Genomic DNA, 20,496 nt, shown 5'->3' on the forward strand with positions numbered 1-20,496 from the left:
AAGACAGGAACTGAACTGGAGGCCAGAGCTCAGAGCAGAGAAATCACCAGCAACCCTACAGGGCGTCGGCTGCCTTATATCCACTCAGAGATTCCGGATGTCCAATCGCAATCCACCTGTTCAGGTGACAGGTTTCTCCCATCCAAATCAGTTTCACCACCTCCTTTCACCAGCAGAGGGAGTTCATCGGACATTAAAGGTGAACGAGAAAATGAGCTCACAACACAGGAGGCTTCCTCCTCCCCACATACAGCCCTGTGTTAAGCAGTAGTCTACATTATATGGGTATATCTACAACCACGAACCCACCACTTGATAAGTCACGACTGTGACATCACCACAGGTCCTTAAACACATATAGAAGTACGGTGACATCTCTTAGTGCTTACGTGCACTAAAGAGAACACTCCGGGCTACATCACAGAAACAAGCCATCTCTGAGACACATACCTCCCATCGACCATATGACCCTTAGCCATGCCACAAGGTACATAACATTACAGGTACATTTTAGCAGCTTAAACCATTTTGTCTTGCCATGACACACATCCAATATCCGAAACAAAGTAGGCAGCAAATGTATTCCTCATTTGGGCAACTTCCACTGTAGTCCTAAGAGGGTGATCTTGGTAATCTTGCAATGTGGTATTAACAGGTTCACCAAATTCTAAGTTGGGTTGCTCTTTTGCCAGATTATGATAGAAGCTCTCCATGTCAAGATCCATCTTGCAGCTGGATACAGAAGCAAAAGTTGAGGATTTAATCTGTACAAGGGTCTATATACAACATTTCCATGAGACACACCCATTGGACATGGCTTGTGTCAAGGAAATTCTCCGGGAAAAGCATTATCCTATCGAATGCATGCACATAAATAACACAAATGCATGCCAAAACGCATGCAAATGCAGCGTTTTTTTGGGTCATGCGTAAGCTGATATGAATAAAAAAGGCTGCATTAGCATGCTTTTTGGCATGCAACTTGCACATGCAGATGATACGCTGCGCACATATATGCAAATGTGAACTTAACCTTAAGGCCCCTTTACATTTAGCGATGCACCAGCGATCCCGACCACGATACGACCCGGTCAGGATCGCTGGTGCATCGCTAAATGGTCGCTAGTGAGCTGCCACACAGGCAGATCTCAAAAGCGATGTAGCGATGCTTGGCGGTCGTACTTACCTTTCAGATGAAGCGATGACCGCCGTCTTCCGCCCGCAGGAAGCCGACGACGAGAAATGGATGTGGACGATCTCGTGTGATCAGCGATAGCCAGTGGGAGAGCCGGTCGGAGGTAAGTATCACATGTAGCGATATCGCTAGCGATATCGCTGCTGCGTCACAAAATCGGTGATGCTTTAGCGATATCGCTAGCGATATCGCTATGTGTAAAGCCCCCTTTAGACAGCTGTCGGCCTAATGATCCCACAGCTACAGTATCTCCACCTAATCCATGATCGGGAACTCTCGACTCAAATAAGACCTATTTGGTAGCAGCTTAAAACCAAGAAAACAAAAGGATTGAATGTTTCAAATCAAATGAGCTGGAACCTTCTCTTCCCAGGCAGATGATGTCAGGGAATTGTCAGGATGCCCTATACACATTAGGCTGCTGCCTGATGTGTATGAGGCTTTAAGTTTGTGTATCTATTATTAATGCATGCATGTATGAATTAAGTGTTTGTTCATAAGTACACTTTGGTCAATAGTATGTAGATACCTGCCCATCACACCTATACAAGCTTGTTGGATATCTCAATCTTAGGGAATAAAACAGATTTGGAATCTCATCTGCAACATAGCATACAGAAAACTTCCTACACCCTTCCCATAAGGCTTTCTACATCATTTTAAAGCGTATCTGTTCGAATATGTGCCCATTCAACCAGAGAAAAACATTTGTGTGATCACGCACTGATAGTTGGACGAGAGTGTCTGACTCGTAATTTGCATTGTGATACATCCTCGGTATTTAATGGGATTAAACAAGTTGGGCCTTGAACAATATTTATTGCAACCCACTGTGAGTGCTAAATGTATGATTGCTACAGATGATGAGTAAAGAGATCTGTGTTCCCCATTTGAATTGATTGGTAGTCATGCATATAATCTACCATTCCTTTTATTGCCTGTGGGACAGACCAAAAAAACACCCAGCTATCTCCAACAGTCCCATAGAATGAACCATTCATTTGTCGTACAAAGTTTCTTGCTTTTGTCTTATTCAGGATCAATACTGCATTACAACAAACTAGACTGGTTGGATGTATGGCTTTTTTTTCAAGTTTTCTAACTATTATTGGGGTTGTTCACTTCTAGAGCAACTCCTTCTCAATCTGAATGTTTGCCCCTGTTAAAATAATTGAAGAGAGCAATGATGGGGATTTGCCCACCAATAAAAATATTTGTATGGATCTCACCAAAGAGAATGTGATATATAGCAAAAAGTGAGAATTAAAATATAACTTTTAATATAGCCATTAAAATGTATCAACAATAAAGTGCCACCTCTAAAGTGAAAAAGGAAGGGGGTTTGCTCCTGGTCGGAGTTAATTAATTGAATATCAAATGAAGGCAAACACCTCCCCCAGGATAGAAAAGAGTCTTCCTGCAGTAGCCAAGGCAGAATCTATGGAAATACAAAATTTACTATCACGAGGCATAAAAGCTTGTACTCCAGTGAATTGTGCCTAATCACAAAAAACATGGCTGTTAAAATAAAAAGTATACTCACCTCATGTGCCGACGCTGTTCCAGTGGTGTCGACACTCGCTCTTATGAAGCTCACGCGAGGTTGTTGAGTCATGTGAGCCCTGCACCCAATCAGTGCTGGAAGCAAATACAGTGAAGCCAGCATTGATTGGCCGCAGGCCTCCTGTGACGTAACAAAGTCACGTTAGCCACGGGCATGCGAGATCCGACATAGCTGGAACGGCACTGGAGGTGAGTATAGGTATTTTTATTTTAATGAGGCCAAACATGCAGATTCGGAAGGGATTATCCTAGTGGTGGACAAACCCATTAATATTATATTAACATGACATTCATTTATAATATACAAAAAAATAATAGAAATTGGAAAATAATAAACAACAATTTAGCAACTGTAAAAATAAAACAAATTTCCATAGATTATTTTGTCTTCACAGTAAAGCTACCTAAGGCTGTTCAGATCAAGATCATCTGTGTCAAATTCCAGCAATGGCTGTGGGGTATCACTTGGACCATGTGAGTGGAGGACTGACGAGCTAGATGAGATCACAGTTGTTTGACCAGAGGGATGGATAGTTTTAAACTGAAACTGAGGTCCCATCCACAGCCTCCTGTGAGGTCCTGTATGTGTGACTATTTCCACCTGGAACATGAAAAGAAAGAACAGTGAACTATATTTCCACATAGACGACAGTGTTTTCAGTTCAAGAAAGAACAATAAACAAATTAAATAATATATCAGATCTACAAGAATCTGACATCAATTCATTGTGACATGAATAGAGAGAATGAGTCAATACAATTACATTTTTGTATTCAAATCTCTTAAAATTTATGACTAGATTTTCAATATAGTGTACATTCAATACATTCAAACATTTGCACATAAAACATTTCAACAATCTATTATTCTCCCAAAATTTACTTTTTAGCTTTACATGGCAAATAATGAGTACTGGGGTAACATCTTGTACACTGTTAAGACATTAACTACTCCTTTTACTGACCATTAGCACTGAGTAGTATTAAAGGTTGTTTTCAGGAGATTTATAGCTTCTAAAGTGATAACAACTCGAAGTAGGGACTTGAACACTCCTGGCAAGTGCCCTGATTCTAAACAGTAAACCCTGCCAAAATCCCTCTTGGCTTTCACTGACGTCTCTACTCTTCAATTATGTCGTTTAACTATCGATCTTTACACCCTACCACTTTTGTAACTGAAAGATTATGCCAGCAGTGGGCAGAGATAGAAACAGCGAGAAATACCAGTGCCGTCCCACAGCTTCTAGCACTGACCTCAAACAAATCGTCATCATGAGGCTGCGCTGGTGTCACTCACTGATTCTATCACCACACCCTGATGAATACTTGTTTGAGGGCAGTCCTAGAAGCTGTGGGGTGGTGCTGTGTTACTCACTGCTTATATCTCCACCCTCTACTGACATTTTCTTTCAGTCAGAAGCTGCGGCACAGACAGAAACAGAGAGCCAACACTGCACTCACATCTCCCACAGTGTCCAACACCCAGTATACAGGACATCTTCAGTGGGGGCAGCAATGCAACAAACTAGTGAGCAACTGCAGCACTGCCCCCTGTGATGTCCTGTCCAGGAGGGGCAATAGACGCTGCAGGGAATGTTGTCACATTAGAGACTGTTTGCAAATAAAACGTCAATGAAAGTACAGTAAAAAAAACACATTTATACATTAGACAAATAAGAAGTGTAGGGTATGTGTAATAATGGAAATTATAAAAGAGGTTAGGGTTTAAGGATAGATAGTTAGAAATACATTTTAGGTGCCCTTTTAACTGCTATACCACCTTGGATGTATAGGTACGTCAAAGGTCTCCTCTCTCCCTTTGATGCAGGTTCCGGCAATGAACCCAAAACTTTTCTGGCACATGTGAGCACATTTGCCCTAACAGCCACGGGTGGAATCGTAATCCGCCCGCAGCTGTTAACATGTTATATGTCACTGTCAAATTCCGACAGCGACATTTAACATGCCGGCGACGAAAGCACGTCATAATCCCCGCCCATCAGTACTTGTGTCAAAACAGCAGAATTAAGTTTTCTTGGTGGCCGCAATATTGCATGAAATGCAATAATGGGAGATCAAAAAATTGTAACTACACCAAAATGGTATAAATAATAATGTAATTTCAGCACGCAAAAAAAGCCCTCACCAAGCCCCAGCCCACGAAAAATAGCGACACTACGGGTATCGGAAAATGGCAACATTTTATTTTCTTAAAAACTTTGGAATTTTTTTTCACTATTTAAATAAACCTAAGAACCTGTTGCAAAAAAGTTATGGCTCTGTGAAAAGGGGAGCAAAAAACAAAAACGCAAAAAAGTGGAAAAACCCAAGTGGGCAAAGGGGTTAAGAATTGTGCATGTGCTGTCCCCTTCCCAACTAAGCACATGTACGGTACTATTGGCAGAAGGACTTTCTCTGCTGGAGACCATCTGTTAGAACACACTGTTTACTTAACAGACTATATACCTCATACATATGCATGGCATATTCATGGGATATGCACAACAAGTGCAAGTTCCTCTTGGAAGGTTTTTACTTATCAATCAACAGAACAAGATTCTGGTGATAATGGAGATGCAGAAAGGCCACTCCATGCAGTGGAGCTTCCAAAAGATATGCCATGAATATGATAATAGACCTTTAAAAAAAAGGACAGATAATTTTGTTTTCTGATCTACATTCTTGAAAATAATTTTAGATATACCGCAATACTTATTTGTCCAAGAATTGGAAAAAATGCTATACGGTTATTGTCAGGTTTCAATCTAGTGAATATGGAATATTAGTAGACCCCAAAAATCATTACTGTAATATAAACTTACAGACTAATGAACAATCTAAAACAGCATGTTACAAGTTGCAGTTGCTGTACAGAGTGACAGCAATATTTCTAATTTTGAAATATCTTCATTATATAATTGAAGGGATGAGAAAAGGAAAATTCTGCAAAACTATTTCACAGCCCTTGGGATTGCTCTACATTTGTTTTACATTGTCTTCCATTTTTCCCTTGTACTGGCACAGCTGAGCAAATATTTAGAAATTTGTAAGGGAATTAAACATTTTTTATTAATCTGTAAAAATTCATAAATGTAACACTGAATGTTAATAAACGTTACTTTAGAAAGTAAACAGGATTGTGGTTTAACACAAGTCAAGTTTTACACAATATTTCACGGCAAACACATGTTCTGTAAAAGAAAATTCTGCAGATATAAAAACAGCAATGAAAATGTAGCCTGGGGAACATTCTTTGCATTTATGAAAATGAATATAGTCTTTTTTTTCTCCCAGTGGAAGGTTATAACAGAAGTCTATTACTTGCCAACAATACTAGCTCAAATCACAGTGAGTATAGGTGCACCTGTGAAGTACGATTGAACATTTCCACCTCCCTCTAAAAAAGAATATTGGCTATATTTTATACCTTAAAGCATACTATGACTCAGAATAAGTTGTATGTGTGTGCACAGTATGACTAATAACATTTCTAGCCATTATATCACTTGAATCCTCAATTCTTCATCAATTTTCCACTCTACAGGTTCTATTTCTAATGTCTCTTAGAAGCAATACATGATCAAAGCATAAATTCAATCTCGGTACACTTACACACAGTTTGTGAAGGATTCTGGCAGGTAGGTTGCTCCAAACATGTTGGAGAACTAACCACTGGTCTTCTGTAGATGAAGGCTTGCACAAAAATATCTGTTTCTTCATGCAATTTCACACACACTCGATGATATGGCTCCCACAAAATTCTGACATCATCATGGGGTCAGTGTGGCATTACATAAAGAGACAAAAGGATTTGTGAATGTCTATATCCACTGAATATCTGGGGTCAGTTCTCTAAGATGTTTGGAACAACCTGGCTGCCAAGTTCCTTCAAAAGCTGTGCGCAAGTGTACCTAGAAGAATTGATCTTCTGATGCTGGTTTGAAGACAAGAAGTTTAGATTTATCTTTTGTTAATTTACTTTGCATTTTGTTAATTGCTTAAAAGAAACTATTAACCTTACTAGTTTAAAATCCTTCTTGATTTACAGCACAGTACTGTATTTTTGTCACGGTCTTGTTAGTTATCTCCAATATGTACAATACTCTCCCCATGACTCATCTAAGGGTAATTGTTAGAATCTGTTCAGTTTGTGACTATCTGCCATTTTCTTGTAGTGTTCTGGCTGCTGGTCTTTTTCCCCTGGTGCTGGGTTTGCCTTTCGTCAGGTGATTGTATCATCCTTTACTAACCTGCACCTGTCTCCCATTCCTTGCTGGACAACAATGTTAATCCGCATGAAGTCTGGCTTGGAGCCTTGCTGTGCCTTCTGTATGTTTAAATAGTGCAGTTCTGGGACCTCTGGTTCTGCTAGTCTTAGTTTCTGTTTGCAGTTTGCTTCTGCAGCCTTCTCTGCATTTCTATTAGGAGGTGTCCCGTTTTTGTACCCAGTCCTTAGATCTTTCAGGGACCCCTTTCCCCCTATCTATAGGCCTTCACTGAGATTAACCTAGGATCGTCGGTGGGTCTATGGGTCGCCCACTCCATCGAAGGGTATCAGCCTAGTTGCAGTGCAGGGTCAGTTTTCCCCCATCTTACCCTAGCCCTGTGCTGCAGAACCGTAACAGTAATAGGATATGTTGTGGCTGGCTGCATGCATCCCAAAAAGTCAGCCCACTTTAAAGCCCAATGGTTGCATAATTTGGCTTCACAATCTTGCAGTCGTTAGGCAAAGTTTCAGGTGCCTGCCACCAGTCGCAGGGTGTGCTGTCACCCTATATGCATTTGCTCTTAGCTAATTGACCTGATTAATTCAGAAATCAAAGGCACAGTCTTCAAAACATTTGTATGAGGCAGTTAGGCACAGGAAAGTGTATCTGAATACTGCATGTGAGATCCTGAAAGTCAGCTAGTCTACACACTGTGATAGTTTCCTTGCATTTCAGACTTATAGGAATATACTATTTTCAGCACATGATGGCCATTCTAGCTTATGAGGTTATTGCACAAGAAATTTGCCTGTGGAAACACTTGTTTCTCTGCTGTTATGAATTACAGCCCAACTTCTCGGATTTATTCAGTCGAGAATGTTGAATATGTTGCTAGATTTATGAGCCTTGAAGGTTGCGAGTACACGAGCCTCTCTGCTGCTACCTTTCGTTTCTCACCAATGCTCGGGTTGCCCTGAGAGATTTCCGTTCCTTTCGCAGCCTGTATCTCATGAAGCAGTGCAAATTAGGCCACAGATAAAGCATCCTGTATATTTTAAGCTCAGAACCATCAGTGTCACAGAGCCGAGAGGTAAACAGATGCCTTTGCAGTTTAATCGAGGCTATGGCCAGATGTTCCTATTCACTCTCCTGTTGTGTGCAGGACAAACATATTGTATCTACTTCACACTGACAACACACATTACCCACTGTTCTAATTGAAAAGTTGAAGTGAAGGGCAGGCTTTCTCGATAAATTCGGTGACAACATTTGATTCTGAAAAGTAAGCTAAAAACAAGAAAATTGGAAAGAACAGAACGGTGCTGGCAAGAGAAAAACTTTTCAGTTTACCCGCTAAAGTTGCAGCGATTGTCACCAGGCTTGGCACTTTCAGCGAGTTTACCCGCTCATGTTCTGCGGCTCCAGTTATCTGGCTGTCAAGCATGTAAAGTACAAAATGTCTGGGCATGAGTTGTGACATGAAATCCCATTGTAGGCGCCCAGGCAATGAGAGTTTATATCCAGTACTTACATTACTAATAACTCTTTACTAATATAGCTATACTTTATTTAAGGGAAAAGGACACAATACTTTTATTGTGCTTTTATGTACATAATATAAAATTGATATTGTGGCTTAAAACTTCTATTTTACTAATATATACTGTACAATATTGGGGTTTTGGAAACATTTCAACTGTCACAACTTTCACAATAGATTTTTTGCATTTCTTCTACTAGTTTCTTATATCCACTGTCAAAAATCCTGATACAACTCCCTATATAATTTCTGGGTGCTATATTTAAGCCAAAATACCCAATCATCATTTAGATTGTTATTATTAACACAAAGGGGCAAATTTATCACTTGCATTTTTTTGTCTTGTGGTTGCTGTTTTCTGTGGCAAATATTTAAAAATAGTGAAGCAGTTTGAGAAATTTCACCAAAAATAAAAAATGACCTTTTTTTACGCCTTTTTACAATAAAATGTCACATGATCCTTTAAAATATTGCATATTAGGCACATCGGAGTTTGATCACAGTCTCATCACAGTACGATACAATTTTCTCAGATGTATAGAAGATGTAACAAAAAATTCTCCATCTTCTCCATTCAGTCAATCTATGAAAATCGCACCAAACTTGGATGTCATCCCCGTTGTTTTCCAAGACTCTCTGACTTGCACGGCCAAGTGCGATCCGAATATTGGATAAAAATCGAGCATGCTGCGATTTTTCTTCAGATAGGAAAAAAATTGACATGTGCACAGTCCTATAGAATACCATGGGTCCAAGTGCAGTCCGATTGTCAAGATCAATTTTTGGATCTGTGTCAGATCTGTATTCTCACATTAAAATGTTTTTCCTTTCAGGCCATTGGGGGTTAATATCAGTTTCTCCTCCCCGGTGGCTGCTGGTGTAATTGCTCTGCTAGGTGAGTTTGCTGATGCAGGTGGTGACCACTCCCACATTCCTTTAAAAGGTCACCTGATGCATCAGCTAACTGTTGGTTATACAGGTCCTATTGGAAACCAACCGTGCTTAAGAAAGGAGCTTTCTGGTGCAGTGGTGCTTCAGCTGAATGCTGTTATCGGGTGCATTACTCTGCTGTGCGGTGCATTGCAGCAGAGAAAGCTAAGTGTTGTTTGTCTTACCTTGTCTGTTATATTTTCCCTTGGTGTTGTATTAGTGCAGCTGTGGGACCAGTGTCCGCACTTTCCAATTCCCTACTGAGGGATAGGTGCAGGGAAAGCGAGGGCTAAGGTGTCCTGCTCACCGACGGTTTGAAAGAAGCCGTATAGGGACGTCAGGATAGACCAGGGCACAGCCTCAGGAGAGTGCAGGAGGTGTCCATTTTACCCGTTCCCAATCACAGGGCCCACCATTGTAATTTTATCCCCGGTGCTCACTTGTTTGTTTTTCGTTTAGTGACCGACCGTTTACTGGGTCCTGTCACACAGGGCCAGTCACTTCGTGACACCGATGTTTTGGCATATCGTACTTGGACTGAAAGTATAGCACCTGCCCTTTTTATCTATTTAAAAAAGGTGCAAAAACAATGATGAATCACGGGCAAAGTTTTTTTGCTTCGCAATAAAAAGTAGTAAAGAGGCTTCAATGTCCATATGTTGCTACTGATTTATTCATGCATGTATCTAATTGTAGGATTTACTTTCATATAGCATGCATCTTCTCACCAAAAGGCAGCAACAGCATGTATACATCATAACCAAAGAGGTTTCTAAATAGATCACTGAGGGTATACTTTAAGTTTTATTATTCTGAATGATAATGTGTCCTTATCATAACGGTGAAAGAAGAAAATATTGAAAAAAAAATTAAAACTTCCAAAAGAACAAAGCAGCTCTACAACCAAGGATATGTTTAGATGGGGGAAATGTAGGACAGAGATTAAATATCTCTATGATCTGACTGTAGATGATTAGATATGCCCCAGGATGTTTTTTGAGAACTACTGCGCTTATTAAAAATTATAGTATCTTTCTGGATATACCACTTTGCCTGTAATAAAGTGACATGTTATGATAAACTTTTGCGGCTTGAGCGCTTAAAATTCTCTTGTGAAGAAGGATATTAGGTCAGTCTAGTTTCTAGGGTTTTTTGGTTTTGTTTTTCCCTTGTCTGAGAACACAATTACATCCTACATATCAGCAGTTTTCCTGCAGAGACGTAGGATTCCCAGGCTTTTGCTTAGGAAGTCCTTGAAGAATATAGAATTAAATGTTCTTTGGTAAAGATTGCACTTCCTCTCATATGCCTGCAGCAATCTTCTATATCCCACATAGGCGTCCCATCAAGGCAACAATATTGAGGAGTAGTTGTTCACATTCATAAAGGGAATTTGCGCCATTAAATCCTAGCACTGCCAGCTCCACTGTACTCAGGTGTTTTCTTTAGGAAAGCTCTTACTTATTGTTTTACACAACAAATAACATCTTCTGCTCCAAGGAGCAGACGTGCAGAATCTCCCTATGCTCTGGAACATCTTGTCATATTAATCAATGCAAGAAAGGACATTTTAAAAGACTGGTCTTAGAATAGATGCAATAAAAGTTAACAATTCATGTTGCAATGTGTGATCACAGAGGAATGCATTGGCTATAGTGTGACTCAAAAGAATGGCTATGCAATTTAGATGGTAGAGGACAAAAAAAGAGAATTTATAAATATGGTTTATAAAAAAATGAACATACAATGTAAAAAATAATGTCTAGTATACTACATGCTATCTAACGAAATCTATCACATGGGTTAGGGTCTGCTTACACAGACCGACCGGCAGTATGATACAACCTAAAATTGGTAACCTCCGATTTACCATTCGGCAGTCGTTTGAATGCCTGCTTACATAAGCAGACCAAAGTAAACGAGCTCAGTGCGCGTTTGCTGGCATTGTACTTAGAGTTGCATCATTCTGTTTAAAATATCATCTCACCTAATTATCGAGCGTTTTGCTTGTTCATTGGATGATTGGCAGCCTGTTTACACAGCAAGATAGCTGAAATACTAGCTTTTTTATCAATGCTCATTCACAATTATTTTGCAGTATTTTAATCATGACAAGCTTGTTACTGCGATATAGGTAATAAATACAAATGGAAAAATATATATGAAAAAAGTTATATACAGCTCACTCTCTGATAGCTTCAGAAGAAAAAGAAAAAACTTGGAATTCCAAACACCAAAGCTCCTAAAAAAGACCATCTTTGATCAAGGTATGGTGCAGGGTGTGTGGATAACACACCAGACTGGCTTCCAGGTAATAAAGGATGAAGAGGTCCGAAAGGACTGGACTCCAGCACCGGAGGGAAAAAATAATATAAAAAAATTGCTTTTAACTATTAAGAGCTACCGTATATACTCACGTATAAGCCGAGATATGCAGCCCATTTTTTGGGGCTGAAAGTCCCCCTTTCAGCTTGTACGCGAGTCATATACCAGGGAGTGAGCGGGGGAGGAGGAGTGGAGGTGTCGGATCATATTCATGCCTTTAATGAGCAGTACCATGTGACCGCTCAAGGAAGGAAGACCATGGGAGAAGCGGGGGGGGGGCTGCAGAGACAGTGCCAGGAGGTGGTAAGCATATGCTATATTCACCTGTCCCCGCTCCAATGCTGCTCGCCGCGTCCTCTGTCAATGACGTTCAGGCAGCAGAGGGCGCGATGATGTAGTTAGTGTGCGCCGCGCCCTCTGCTGCCTGAACAGTCACTGACATAGGATGCGGCAGACAGCGGTGAGCAGCAGTGGACCGGAGACAGGTGAATATCTTAGGTGCTGGGGCCCTGAGCCAGTGGGGACACCGGCACCTGGCCCCCAGCTACGGAGAGATGAGTATGTCATTTTTTTTATTTGCAGCAGCAGCGGCAGCAGCGTATGGGGGCATAATGTATGGAGCATTTTATGGGGGCATAATCTATGGGGCAGCATATTTGGGCATAATCTATGGAGCAGCATAAGGGGCAGCATATGGGGAGCAAAATCTACGGAGCATCTTGTGGGGCAGCATATGGGGGAATAATCTATGGAGCAGCATATTGAGGCATAATCTATGGACCATTTTATGGGGCAGCATATGGAGGCATAATCTATGGAGCAGCATATGGAGGCATAATCTATGGAGCATTTTATGGGGCAGCATATGGAGGCATAATGTATGGAACAACTTATGGGGCAGCATATGGGGCATAATCTATGGAACATCTTATGGGGCAGCATACAGAGGAATAATCTATAGAGCAGCATATGGGGGCATAATCTATGGAGCAGCATATGGAGGCCTAATCTATGGAGCAACATATGGGAGGCATAATCTATGGAGCAACATATGGGAGGCATAATCTATGGAGCAGCATATGGGGAACATAATCTATGGAGCAGCATATGGGGCAGCATATGGGGGCATAATCTATGGAGCAGCATATGGGGAGCATAATCTATGGAGCATCATATAGGGCAGCATATGGGGGTATAATCTATGGAGCAGCATATGGGGGCATAATCTATGTAGCATCTCATGGGGCAGCATATGGGGGCATAATCTATGGAGCATCTTATGGGGCAGCATATGGGGCATAATCTATGTAGCATCTCATGGGGCAGCATATGGTGAGCATAATCTATGGAGCATCATATGGGGCAGCATATGGGGGCATAATCTATGGATCAGCATATGGGGGGCATAATCTATGGGGCATCTCATGGGGCAGCATATGGGGGCATAATCTATGGAGCATCTTATGGGGCAGCATATGGTGCATAATCTATGGAGCATCTTATGGGGCAGCATATGGGGGCATAATCTATGGAGCATCTTATGGGGCAGCATATGGGGCATAATATATGGAACATCTTATGGGGCAGCATATAGGGGCATAATCTATGGAACATCATATGGGGCAGCATATGGGGCATAATCCATGGAACATCCTATGGGGCAGCATATGGGGGCATAATCTATGGAGCATTTTATGGGGAAGCATATGGGGGCATAATCTATGAAACATCTAATGGGGTAGCATATGGGGGCATAATCTATGGAGCATCTTATGGAACAATTAGAGAAAAAGATCCATGCACAAAAAAGCGCACACCCATAAATAAAAATATGTATAGACCATGATACGTAAGAAAGTATATAAACAATTTTTATTAATAGACAAAACAAACCACAATAAAATCAATTAAAAAGACAAAACACATCACATAGGTCCCATAAAGCAGCATTATAGCATACCACAAAATAATATAATATGGGTGAAACAAGAATCCCCAAGACAAAGTAGTATATATATGAATCCTGAATACTTGCAGAAATAGTGCCAATCTGGGCGTCCCCAGAAGGCAAAAAAAGAGACAGAGGCCTGTATGAGATCAGAGTATTTGCATGAGATACCTGTAAAAATGGTGCCCCTATGAAAAGGGAGTACCCCTAAAATGAAAATATACTGCCTAGAAGAAAGCACCAAGGTAAGGCTTAGGGCTAAAATAGCCAGCAAGTCACCAACCAGGAGAGCTCATGTCAGGGCGTCGGGGATAGCAAGGCAAATGGGACAGTGGTCCTGGGACCAAAGGTGATGTGGGGAGCCCCACGCGTATCGCTGCTGGCCGCAGCTTCATCAGGGGAAGTGTGTAATCTATGGAACATCTTATGGGGCAGCATATGGGGGCATAATCTATGGAGTATCTTATGGAGCAGCATATGGGGCATAATCTATGGAGCATCTTATGGGGCCATAACCTTTATGGAGCAGCATATGGTGCATATATATCTATGGGGCCATTATTAACCTTTGTGCAACATTATATGGGGTGTATTTTGTATGGAGCATCTTATGGGGCCATCATGAACTGTATGGAGCTTTATATGGGGTTCCTGATTCAATATGGATATTCAAAAACATTTAACCTACTGATGTCTCAACTAATTTTACTTTTATTGGTATCTATTTTTTTTTAAATTTACCATTAGCTGCTGCATTTTCCACCCTAGACTTATACGCGAGCCCAATAAGTTTTCCCAGTTTCTCGTGGCAAAATTAGGGGGGTTGGCTTATACACGCGTCGGCTTATACACAAGTATATACGGTAATTAGAAAGCTGGCTCTTATGTGGATGATCTTTTACTTCTATCTCTTCTATTTCACTAGCAAACTTACAGAGATTGTCCACTACTAGGCAACCCTTGCTTAATCAATTCAGCACTCAAAATAAAAACATACTATACTCGCACAACTATTCCCTGAGATTAACGTGACTTGCGTCAAATGCAGTCTAAAGTGTCCGATGTATGGCAGAAGCTCATCAATATAGCTGCTTTCACACATCCATCTTTTTGAATCCGGCATGATGCGGCGAAAAGTGAGAAAACCGGATCCAAAATTGGATCCGGTTTTGGCACATAGAATTTAATGATCGCCGCATCGTGCCGGATGGACATGCGGCGCCTCAGTTTTTAGCCGGAAACGGCAAACCTGCGCCGTCCGGCGTCAGCAAAAAACGTTGCCTGCAACTTTTTTTGCCGCGCTGAAACGTCTTTTTCAACAGCGCATGCGCGGACACTGTGAGGTTTAACCCACAAGTGCCCAGCGAGCGTGCGCGTATCTCTCTCTCCCCCCACCCCCCGCATACCGCTGCCTCTCTCGTCCCCGATGCGGCTCCATTAAATGTTTTCCAAGCCGGATCAGGCGCCGCATCTGCATCCGGTGTCACCGCTGCAGGCCTGATCTGGCGGTCCGGCTTTCTGCTGCACGCCATCGGAACAAAAACACCGGATGTGTGAAAGCAGCCTTTACCATCAAGAAGGACGTCCGCAAATAAACAAAATAGTAAAAGCTGCAGCTGACAAGCAGCTTCTCATTGGCTGCAGCCTGCACGTGTTGTAACGAGTCACATCACTCTATTGGAACAGGTGCGCCAACATCGCTGGAGCGGCGTCGCTGCAGAAGGTGAGTATAGATTGTTATAATTTACATGGGTGCCTCATTTTATTAAGAAGGGATTGTCCAGTAGTGGATACCCCCTTTAATTCTCAAATTCAACACCTACTTGGAACTGTCTATTGAGCACATAGGCCATTAATGCTAAAATTGTTGACTACTGATATCCCTGACAAACCTCAAGACACCTACCAACTACCTTGCAACTGCTTTGTTAAGATGTATCCTGCCTCAGGTATTCTTCCACTGTCATCAAATTATTAAAAATAGACTACCAGGAGTACATTTGCATACCCTAAATCATTAAACATCCAGCAGTACCAAAATTTTAATTAATATTTGCATTTAAATAGTAGACTAATACATTTATTTCAAGAACATCGCATTTACTTATTGGTATAGTCTTACAAAAAAAGTAACACTATTTACCTGTGAAAGCCATTCTTCATCATCCTGACCACTATGGTCTGAGGCCAAGCTGTCATAAGAGCCATGTCGTGTGAGGGGGCCAGGACTTCCAGGTGGCACCACTACAAAAGAAATTTAATAATTTCAAAATTATGAATAAATAAGCATTGTCACATCTCCACCCGGACTTGTTCCTACGATATCTACTTCTGTCACCAGGCGCCATAATATTCATTCAGTGGGCTGCACTGGTGATAGAGGAGACATAATGGCTAGAAGCACTGTACAGTGCAGGCTCTGTAAAGCCAGAGATACTAGTGTGGCTTGAAACTGTAGTACTCACTTTTCTTGCAGTATGTGTGTGTGATGTGCTGCATTAGTAGTCAGCTCTCTCCTGTGGCTAATTGGAGAGCATCACACCATACTTAAATTCCCAGCATACTGCTTGGAGTTGCCAGTTATAGTTTAAACTTGCTATGGTTCACTTCTGTTATTCAACTTATGCTCAGGCTGTTTGATTCCCATTTCTGACTTCGGCCAGTGTTCAGACTATCCTTCTGCATGACGATTCTGTTCCTGTCCCTAAACTCCTGATATTGACGTGTCTTCTGACCTCCCTCTGCCAGTTTGCTCCATCACACAGGCAGCAGTGGACCCAACCCAGGAGCCCATGATTAAATCCCTGGGATTTGTCAGATGGAGTGGCTAGCGCAAAGCCTGTCCATGGAAGCCCTGAAAGTCTTCCACTGACAGAGCTTCACGACAAGTACTGTATAAAGTTATCAGTGTCCAGAAAAATCAGCCTAGTGTAAAGCTGAAAATAATAACACTGGAGGAGGGCATAAAGCTGCAGTTTCTCTCGCTCAGCATTTTAAAAAAAAGTAAGCGTGTAGGTAGCAGTAATGGAAGACATGACTGGCAAACAGTGCTGTACACAGCGGGAATTTCAGAATAAGAAAAGCATACCAAAATAACGAGACTGGAAAAAGATGTGCATTTCTGAAGCCACACAAAAGAAAGGTAAGAGAATTCAAAACAGGAGTTCTCTTCTAAGGCTGGTGTGAAGAAAATTCAAGGAGTTTTGACCAATCAGACACTGTCAAAAATAATATTACATGATGGCTAATATGATTATTGGCAGTCTATGCAGTACATGAAATGTCGATTTGAGAAAAAAAGGATCCACCTGACAGTAACGATCATTAGTTAAAGCTTGCACAACCTTCTATACAAAACGAGTGATTGGTTGTTATAGTAGAGTTATTGTGGACAGTTAAGCAAGTTGAAGATGAAATGATACAGTTAACTACATTTCCTTTGTATTTTAGGCAAAAAAAAATTTCATCTTTTATATTTTAAAAATTACAAAAAGAGAAATGAGCTAATGCAAAAGTTTGGGTACCCTGCATGGTTAGTGCCTAGTACCATCCCCTTTTTCAAATATCACAGCTTTTAAACGCTTTTTGTAGCCATTAAAGAGCATTTCAATTCTTGTTTGAGGGCTTTTAATCAATTCTTCCTTGGAAAATTCTTCCAATTCTGTGAGATTCCTGGGTCGTCTTGTATGCACTGCTCTTTTGCAGTCTAGCCACAGATTTTCAATGATGTTCGGATCAGGGGACTGTGAGGGCCATTGTAAAACCTTTAGCTTGCGTCTTTTGAGGTAGTGTATTGTAGATTTTGACGTGTGTTTAGGATCATTATTCATTTGCAGAAGCGATCCTCTTTTCAACTTCAGCTTTTTCACAGATGGTGCTATGTTTGCATAAAGAATTTGTTGAAATTTCATTCTTACCTCTATCCATGAAATATTCTCTGTGCCACTGGCTGCAGCACAACACCAAAGCATGATTGATCCACACCCATGCTTAATGGTTGGCGAGATTTTTTTTCCTTAAATTATGTGCCCTTTTTTCTCCACACATACCACATTGGTCCACAGGACGTGTTTCCAAAATGCATCAGACTTGTTTAGATGTTCTTTTGCATACTTCTGACACTGAATGTTAGGGTGAGGACACAGGAGTAGTTTTCTTCTGACTCTTCCATGGAGTCCATGTCTATGCAGGTGTTTCTGAATAATAGAACAATATATCACAATTTCAGAGTCTATTAAATTTTTCTGAAGGTCTTTTGCAGGCAAGCGGGGTTCTGAGTTGCCTCTCTAGCAATCCTATGAGCAGCTCTCATGGAAATTTTGCCCGATCTTCCAGACCTTATTTTGACCTCCACTGTTCTTGTTAACTGCCATTTCTTAAGTACATTTAGAACTGTGGAAAGAGCAACTTGAAATGATTTGCTGTCTTATAGCCTTGTCCTGCTTTGTGAGCCTCCACCATTTCAGAGTGCTAAGAAATTGCTTATAAGAACCCAATGCTGCTGTTTGTTGGCACAAGGTTAGATAAGGTCTTTAGAAAGTTGGGAAGTTTGCATCACCTGGCCCTTCCTAAGATGATAGTGAACAAGCCACAACCTTAATAGGTTAATTAGGTTCTGAAACCTTGATTAAAGTTATCCGAGTACACAAATCTCCAAGGGTGCATTGGCGCATTTCCTTTTTTTATAATTTTTAATATGTAAAGATGAAAATATAATTTTTCATAAAATAGGAAATGTGTAATCTTTAACTTTAGGCCTTTTAGAGATGTCACGATTATGTTGTCCGTTATCCCGGGGCCAAGGGCTCCTTCCCTGTCACTAATGCTAGGGGTGCCCTAGCTATCCCTGTTCACCAGATTTCTTCTAATGGTGAAGACGGCAGAGACATGTACCTTGCTTAGCTCCTGAATCTGCCCTCAGTCTGTTCCCTTCCACCGCCCAGGGAAGAGGGGAGTAGTAGTGTATGGCAATACACCAACCAGATTAACAAGGTAATAAGAACAGGGATAAAGGAAAATATCAATCATACAAAAATGCACTCGCAAACACTGGGGAGACACTGGGAAGTGACAGACGGGAAAAACCAAAGTAGGAGACAGAGTCTTAGATAAATCCATGAAACACCTTCCCAAACAACACACTACCAACTCGTGAACCATGCAGCAATGAAGCTAACGCTGGCAATACTGACTTGCCAGAGTTCAATTTATATAGGAGAGGGAAGTGGCCAACAGTGAACAGATGAGAGTCTAAGGGCACCGTCACACATAGCGACTCACCAGCGATCCCGGCAACGATATCAACTTGTCAGGATCTCTGGTGAGTCGCTACATGATCGCTGGTGAGCTGTCAAACAGACAGCTTCAACAGCGATCTGCACAGCGACGCCCAGCGTCGCTGTGTACTTTAGTTACCAGCACGCTGATGCAGGGAGCTGTTAACTAAGGTACACATCGGGTTTCTAAGGGGCGTGTGTCACTTAGAAACCCGATGTGAACCTTGGTTACCAGCTCCCTGCATCAGCGCGCTGGTAACTAAGGTACATATCGGGTTTCTAGGCACAGCGCGCCCCCTTAGAAACCCGATGTGTACCTTAGTTACCAGCTCCTGCTCGCTGGTTGCTGGTCTCCCGCCTGTCACACGCAGCGATGCATGCTGACCAGCGGGAGACCAGCGACCCCAAAAATGTCCAGGGCATTCCATCAACGATCAGCGATACTGGCAGGGGGGCCGGTCGCTGATCGCTGTCACACACAGCGATCTCGCTGGTGAGATCGCTGTTGCGTCACATAACTAGTGACTCAGCAGCGATCTCGCTAGCGAGATCGCTATGTGTGACGGGACCCTAAAGCAGGTAAGCTTCCACAAGTTCTCAACTGAGTAGATTAACCCCTGCACTGCTATAAGAAACCTGCACCGTTTAATATGAAGGTGAAGTGCTTCTAGTGAGTGCAGGAGTAGGAGAAATCAGACAGCGCAGTATTCAGGCTCCTCTGTCGTGGCAACCCTGTGACAAGAGATCATTATATCTTCAACTTGCTTAACTGTTAACAATAACAGCAATTTTGACCAGGCATGCCACTGTATATATAACCTTTGAAATGCACTGTGTTTGCTACAATATTCAAAAAAATATATCAAAGAGAGGTATTCTACTAAATTAATAATGAGCTTTTTGTAGGATAGGTCATCAATATTAGAGTGGTGTGGGGCTGACATCTGACACCATCATCAATCAGTCATTATTACGTCTTACGTTACAGTGGACAGATGCAAACAGGTTATGGAGAGAAACACCACCAATCCGTCACATTGTTTAGTGGCTGCTGTGGGGTGCTGCAGAACCTATTCAACTAACCAATTGCTTTTTGACTATGAACAGTGTTCCCATCTGACAGTATTTATGGGTGCTAAGCTAACACCTGATCAGTGGGGGTGCTTATCTGATTCAAAGGTTAGGTTGTCAATATAAATGTAGGGGAAAACCCTTTCAACCTGATGAGATATCGTAAAGTGATAAATCTCATCCCCTCACAATGGTGCAGTTAACAATTCACTAACATCATCACTAGAGCGTGAAGCACAAAGTAACCGGTCAAGCAAAAATGACTACCAGTGACAATATGCTATAAAAGGAATACAACATTGTAATTTAAAAGATTTATGTTACATTGATGTGATCAAATTGTTTAAAAAGCCTAATCATAAAGGTGTTTCCCAATACTTAATTACAATTTTTTTACAACATTCTGGCTGCATTACTTATTAGAGAGAATATGTCAACAG

The 20,496-nt window shown here is 41.4% G+C and overlaps 1 protein-coding gene across 7 annotated transcripts in view; it reads right to left on the reverse strand.

The window, feature by feature from the left end:
- The window catches only part of BCAS3 (BCAS3 microtubule associated cell migration factor), a 1,710,065-nt gene that overhangs the window by 742,121 nt on the left and 947,448 nt on the right, over positions 1 to 20,496 (reverse strand). For all 7 annotated transcript variants that reach the window (XM_073573260.1, XM_073573307.1, XM_073573290.1 and 4 more), the window contains 2 exons: positions 15,853 to 15,953; positions 3,163 to 3,359 (listed from right to left, as the gene is read on the reverse strand). In XM_073573260.1, coding sequence (XP_073429361.1) covers positions 3,163 to 3,359; positions 15,853 to 15,953 — 298 coding nt within the window. The remainder of the gene's footprint in view (positions 1 to 3,162; positions 3,360 to 15,852; positions 15,954 to 20,496) is intronic.

This window comes from Dendrobates tinctorius, unplaced genomic scaffold (genome assembly GCF_039654945.1).
Source record: "Dendrobates tinctorius isolate UK_male_01 unplaced genomic scaffold, ASM3965494v1 ptg000007l, whole genome shotgun sequence".
NCBI classification, from domain to species: domain Eukaryota; kingdom Metazoa; phylum Chordata; class Amphibia; order Anura; family Dendrobatidae; genus Dendrobates; species Dendrobates tinctorius.